Source organism: Gavialis gangeticus, unplaced genomic scaffold, assembly GCF_001723915.1.
Source record: "Gavialis gangeticus isolate Ggan-Ray unplaced genomic scaffold, GavGan_comp1, whole genome shotgun sequence".
NCBI lineage: Eukaryota > Metazoa > Chordata > Crocodylia > Gavialidae > Gavialis > Gavialis gangeticus.
The window spans coordinates 163,522,061-163,528,623 of NW_017729024.1; the positions used below are offsets into that span (position 1 = coordinate 163,522,061).

Here is a 6,563-nt window from a genome sequence, read left to right on the forward strand (position 1 = left end):
AGTGAGGTTCATAATGAGAGAAAGCACAGAATTACTACCTTATCTGTCTTTTTGTCTTTCTGCTTAAGCCAGGGATTCTTGGAAGTTTGGGCATGCTTGTTCTTAAGAATATGATCCTGCATACCATTACCTATATCAGTATATTAAATTTCCTTATCATATTAAGACGTGATCACTACGGACCAGCACCACCTCTGTATTTCAGGCACACTTAATTTACCTGCTTTCTTGTAATCTGGTGATTAAGTTGTAAATGCAGCTAAGGCTTGCTTTGTAACTAGTCCTCACTCTATAGGAGGAAGCTAAAGTTTTAGCCACTTCTCTGGCAAATTATTTTATTCATCTTGATCAGAAGAAACCCTCAGTACCTGAGAATTACAAACTACATACAGTTAAAATCCACAGGGGGACCTGGTGACAGTCTATAAACTCACTGGGGGGACCAGAAGGGTTTGGGAGAGACCTTGTTTCCCCGAGCTCCCCCTGGCATAACAAGGAATAATGGCCACAAGTTGTTGGAGAGTAGGTTTAGATTAGACATCCGTAAGAACTACTTCACAGTTAGGGCGGCTAGGATCTGGAACCAACTTCCAAGGGAAGTGGTGCTGGCTCCTACCCTGGGGGTCTTTAAGAGGAGGCTTGATGCCTACCTAGCTGGGATCATTTGAGCCCAGTTTTTTCTCCTGCCCTGGCAGGGGGTCGGACTTGAAGATCTATAAGGTCCCTTCCGACCCTACTTCTACGGTTCTATGAAAATGCTGTTGTAGAATAGTCTATCATGGAAGGACAACTACCTCTGTCTTGCTGGAAACACTGTGCTGTTATGGCCAAACTGAGTGAATTTATTCCTGGTTATGAAAGATGCTGAGTTCTCAGCTCCTGTGAAAGTGCCTTACATCAAGCTTTCAATACCAATCCTTAGGCACCCATGTTTGAAGAAACTCTTGGGTATAGGAAGTGACACTTGACATACACAAAAGTGTTGGTATCTGCATGGAGGTTGGGGCAGGTCCCACCCCATGCATAACCGGCTCTGGCAGAACATCTCAGCATATGACCCCCATGTATGCTGTTCGGCATGCTGCAGTGGCGGCTCTACTCTGGCATCCTTCTAACTGCCTGAGTTGGTGGGCCTGGTGCTCAGCTGCCTGTGGAGAGCAGAGGGAAAACCTGCTGTTAAACCCTGCACCCATGCTCACTGTTCCTGCTCCTTGGCACCCTTGGAGCCAAGGCCCCTCCTGTGAACCTGGGGTTACAGGAACTTGCCCACTGGCTACAGTCACAGAAGCCCATGTGATTGCTCTGCCCCCCACAGCCTCCTGCATTCTGATTGTGCGCACTGAGACCATCACCCACTGACAGCAGGAAGTGCCAGCGCCTACCGAATGGTGGTTGTGAGACTCAGGTGCCAGTTATTGATGTCCTCCTGGTCACTCGACATCAGCAGCAGGGTCTTGTGTGGAAAGCAAAGCTGGAAGAGAAAGCTGAGTCCAGTGCTTGTACAATGCACCCTTGCCAGAGGCAGGAGAGCAACAGTAACAGGCCACCATGTGCTGGGCAGCCCAGAAGCAGCCTAAGACCCACCTTTCTCATGTTCCTTCAGCCACAGACCTCAAAAGAACCTCACAAAATTATTAAAGCCTCCCAGTACCCACTAGGTAGCAAGTCACAGCCCAGAAGCACTGTTCACCCTGTTACCATCCCCTCACCCCGACTGGCCCTCTTAGTGAGGCATACTTGTTCTCCCTGCCAGGGCCTTCCCAAAATACCAGCGTAGCCCGAGGGCTCTGAAGAATGGAGGTACCAGACAACTCCCCAAGCACCACAAGTTTCCCCAAAAGTTGTTCCTCAGTGGTGGTCTCCCCACTAGCAGATCCTGCAGCAGAAAAAGTCATTCCGAGCAGCTGTTCTGTGGTGGTGCCAGTGCCATCTCCTCTGGCCTGAGGGGGCAGGACTCCCAAGGAGACAGTCCCAGCAACTGTGATGGCTCCAACTTGCCATGCTGCTGTGAAACCAGTCTCATTCCATGTTCCAAGGGTTGCCTTGAATCTAATCAGGGGTGTGTCAAATCTAGTCAGATCTGCCTTGATTCTAGACTAGTATAGGGAGGGCACATTAGCTACAGTCCTCCCAGGCACCACTCCCTGGATTTCCCTGGGCCCCTCACCCTGAGACCCAGGGGAGCAGGGACAAGAGGCTGTGTGCCAGGGACAGGGTGGTCAGGGAGGACCATGCCTTGCACTCCAGTGGAATGGGCTCTGCTTTTCCTCCTCCTCCCTTCTGCAATGACCCTCCCTAGCATTGCCCAGCCCTCTGCATTTTCCATTGCCAGCATTGCCCCACCTCTGTCATGCTTCTACTAAATCTGGAGGTTCATACAGCCTGTCTCTGCCCCTTCACTAGTCACAGGAGTTAGCTGCACCTGCTTTTATGCCACAGCCAGTTTTAACAAACCAGAGAACAAAACATTTGCAGACAGAGAGGAATGGCAGGCTGCTGGAGCTATAGCCAGGAACAGAGGGAAACTTACACTGAGCAGCCCTCCGTGCCCCTGGGTATGACCAAACACTTTATCCGCTGTGCACTGGCTCAGGGGGTAAACAGCTTGGCAAGCAAACTTGTCCGAATTGAGAAGGTGCAGCGGGTGGCAGGGCTTTGTGGCAATCAAGATATCCGAGAAAAGGAAGAACATCTTACGCTTCACCTCTTCTCCCTTTGCAGGCACCACCATCAGCCAGCCCTCCCGGACATACCAGCGCCCTGGCCACAAGGAAAGGAAAACACAGCTGTCAGGTGGAACTAATGGAGATAAAGGAAAACATTGCCAATGAGAAGGAATAAGTCAAGCTACTTAAGTAGGATGTTGGGTTTGAAGTCAGCTCCAACTACTCAGGATAAGTACCTGGACACGGCTAAGCCAGCTCAACAAAGCCTCTTTCTGAAATGCAAATATAGGCTTAGAAAATTTTTTTAGCTGTACGAGAGAAAGGATGGATTTAAAATGCTGGTGTAGGACACTGCACCAGGAGACCAATGTTCAGATTGGTTCATTATTTCAGAGACACTAACAGGAGCAAGTTTACCTTAGAGAAAACTAAGAAAAAAACAGCTCAGAACAATACAAAATAATGGGATTAAAAGGAGCAGGGGAGGGCAGGGGCCCTCAGGTTCTCTAATTATACAGAAGTGATAAAATAAGAGATCAAGGAAATGCACAGCAGAAGTGAAGGGCAGCAAACTTAAACTCATAAAAAGAAATACAATTAGTGCACCATGCTGTTACCCAGGGGAACCCAATGTTCAAATTAGACACACCAAGAACTTAGCAGGATTGAGATAGACACAGAGACACACACAGACAGACTTCCCTTTGCTCTCACTATGCTCCCTGTGCACAGCTACATTAACTCAGATGACAGGTAAAAGGGAATACGTGTCTTCCTGCATATTCAACAAGCCACTAACTGATAGGAACAAAAAAGAAAGATTGCTTCCTGTGAGCTGATTGTTTATGGACATTTGAGTTCAAAGGGGGCCACCACCATATAGTCTGACCTGCAAACACATGTGCCTAAGACCCACCTGGAGCCAGCACCTTCACCTTCCGTCCTTTGAGCAGCTTCTGCACTCGCAACAGCTGCAGGGAGTTCTCATGGCTGCGAGCAGTGTCATGAACCCAGTGAGACACCTTGGAAATGGATTTCACAGCCCCTGAAATTACCATAGCACATCCTCCATCATCCCCATGCTCTGTCCACACCCACCTGGGTCAAGGAAGCAGGACATAATGAAGACAAGGGAAATTGGAACTGAACATCCAGCAGTGAAGAACAACTCCCCATTGGTGACACGTGTCAGGCCGGAAATCCTCTCTCACAGTTCAGGAGCCAGGGATAGGTACAGTGGGAAAGGGAAAGGAAGTGAGTCCCACAACTGGAACATGGGCCTTTGACAAGTCACAGGCAAGCAGACATTAGGGAGTGGCCCTGGACCGGCCCAGGGGATGGATGGGCCAATACATTGGGTCTGTCACATCTGTGACCTCATTTCCTCAGCTCCTTCCCCAAAGATGCATTCCCCAGACTCTTTCCCACTGCTAGCCAGGCCCTGCACAGGCCCAGGCAGCTGAAGTGTTTGGTCAAGGTGGCAGCGAGAGGCAAAGCTGCTAGGGCTCTGCACAGACCTGCAGAGCATCAGCAAGGTCTTCTCACTGTTTGTAAAGGGACAGTCCCAACCCAGGAAGCAGCACTCATGGGGATCTCATACTTGCAAGCTGTTGGAACTCTGCACAGTCCGGGCTGGTGTTCTCCATCAGGTCTCTCAGCAGGTGCTTGTACCTATGAAAGTGGAGGTAGGCAGCAAGGTGATGTTCAGACAGAGAGATCAGCTTGAATGGCAACATCTCATATTAGTGGCAGTGCAAGGGATGTGGCAAGTCCAGCCACAGAGAGAGGGAGGGGGTGGTCCGTCAGTTTGGAGGACTGGATCACCACTCCCCCACCCTTTGCAGACCATCAGGCAGTTTCCACCTCAGTCCATTTCTCCCCACTCTACATTGGCTGGCAGGCCTATCTGCACAGCACCACAAAGTACGGGACTATCTCTCCTCTCTGCTGTGACCCTAATCAGAAACAACACACTTCTCCCACACACCCCCTCTAGTCACAGAGGCTCCCACACAGTGTCCCCAGGCTGCATCTAGGAGCAGAGGCCACCAGCTGATATGACCCCCTCCTTGTTTGGTCTCCACACACCCACTCAGCTCATACCACCCGGGCAGCTGAGCCACTTTGCCACCCACTCAGTCTGTGGCCACCCCCATCTCCCCACTATTGTCTATCCAAGTGACTGTCCACCCATCCCCTCTATCGTCACAGGCCAGGACCAAGGAAATGCAGCCAGCAGTTGGGAAGACGATCTCTAGGAAGCGACAGGCGCCCCAAGGCAAGAAGCACCAGGAAAGTCCCAGCCAAGAAACCACAGGACAGAGTATCATCTGCAATTTGCCACGCAGAGCAGACACAGCCTCCAAAAAGTACCACTTTGGCCAGATGGCCCTTGCCAAGTTGCCAAGTCTTATTAATGCCTGGAAAGCCCAAGGCCCTCTCCCTGCCACCCTGCCAACTCTGGGATGACAGATCTGAGCCTGCAGTGACAGAAACCTATAATGTCCCACTTCAGTACACTGGCAGCACCCACATGACAGAGCCCATAGCTATAACTCAAACATTACCTACCGTCAAGGGTCCTCCAAGAGTCCAAGCCCCTGAATGTCTACACATACACACGTGCACACCCCCCACAACTTGTTAATGAGCTCAGGCACCCAAACCTGGAACATTCCAACTAGCTCTGTCTTCGTCCACCAGCAGCCAGGAGACTACTGCCTTTGTGCCCCTCTCTTCCCCTCTAATTAGGGCTCATCGCTGGGGATCCCTGCCACCAGCAGGCCCAGGGTCACTTGCTTGCTTACTGATGGAGCCTCTGCAGGGGCAGAGGGAGCAGGTCCTCTAGCTTGAAGCCCAGGAACTCAGGTCGAGACTCCTGAAGCTTTTTGAACCGGCGAAATGCCTTGTTCTTCTTCACCTGCTCCTGCATGACCAAGAAAAGGCACATAGGTTTGAGGCCCAAGAAAAGTAGTGATGCTAGTGGCTGAAGCAAGGGCCTGGCACCCACAGCCCCTGGTCTAAGCCAGGGGTGTGCAAAATATGGCCCGTGGGCTGGATCTGGCCTGCCAGATGATTCTATCCAGCCTGTGGCTGCTCCTCTGAAGGAGGATTGTACCCAGCCTGCAGGTGCCCTGGCTTTTGGTGCCTCTCACCCATTACCCTTCCGAGTGCTGTAGCCAGCTGCAGCAGCACCGGCCAGGTAGCTACTCCTTTCCTTCATTTGGTCTGCCCTGCCTCCCCCGCCCAGCTCCCATTGTAGGCTCCAAGGCAGGAGGTGCCGAGCTCCTGGCCAGGCTTCTGCCCAGCAAGGCTCTCTGCACAGCCTTGGCACATATCCACGAGGGGCCAGCATGGGAGACTATGCTTAGGGGCAACCAACATGAGTTCATTAGAGGCAGGTCCTGTCAGACCAACCTGGTGGCCTTCTATGACCAGGTCACCAAATCCCTGGATGCAGATGTCACGGTAGATATAGTCTTTCTGGACTTTAGGAAGGCCTTTGACATGGTCTCTCACCCCATTCTCATTAAAAAACTAGGAGACTGTGGTGTTGATGCCTACACAGTCAGATAGGTCACTACCTGGCTAGAGGGCCGCACCCAGAGAGTGGTGGTGGACAGGTCTTATTTGACCTGGAGGGATGTGGGCAGTGGGGTCCCCCAGGGCTCGGGCCCGCACTGTTCAACATCTTCATCAGCGACTTGGACAAAGAGGTAAAAAGCACCTGGTTCAAATTTGCAGATGACACTAAGATGTGGGGTGAAGTGGGCACACTAGAAGGAAGGAATAGGCTGTAATTGGACCTAGAGAGGTTACAGGGGTTGGCGGATGAGAACAGGATGGCACAAGTGCAGGGTACTGCACCTGGGGAGGAAGAACTAGCAGCATACCTAC

At 51.4% G+C, this 6,563-nt stretch overlaps 1 protein-coding gene across 1 annotated transcript in view; it reads right to left on the minus strand.

Annotated features, from left to right (window-relative positions):
* Window positions 1–731: 731 nt before the first annotated feature.
* Window positions 732–6,563, minus strand: part of ARHGEF39 (Rho guanine nucleotide exchange factor 39) — a 9,436-nt gene continuing 3,604 nt past the window's right edge. Inside the window, exons 5-10 of the mRNA XM_019518005.1 lie at window positions 5,474–5,592; window positions 4,267–4,337; window positions 3,583–3,711; window positions 2,531–2,760; window positions 1,383–1,471; window positions 732–1,148 (exon numbers count right to left, since the gene is read on the minus strand). Coding sequence (XP_019373550.1) covers window positions 1,112–1,148; window positions 1,383–1,471; window positions 2,531–2,760; window positions 3,583–3,711; window positions 4,267–4,337; window positions 5,474–5,592 — 675 coding nt within the window. The 3' untranslated portion in view covers window positions 732–1,111. The remainder of the gene's footprint in view (window positions 1,149–1,382; window positions 1,472–2,530; window positions 2,761–3,582; window positions 3,712–4,266; window positions 4,338–5,473; window positions 5,593–6,563) is intronic.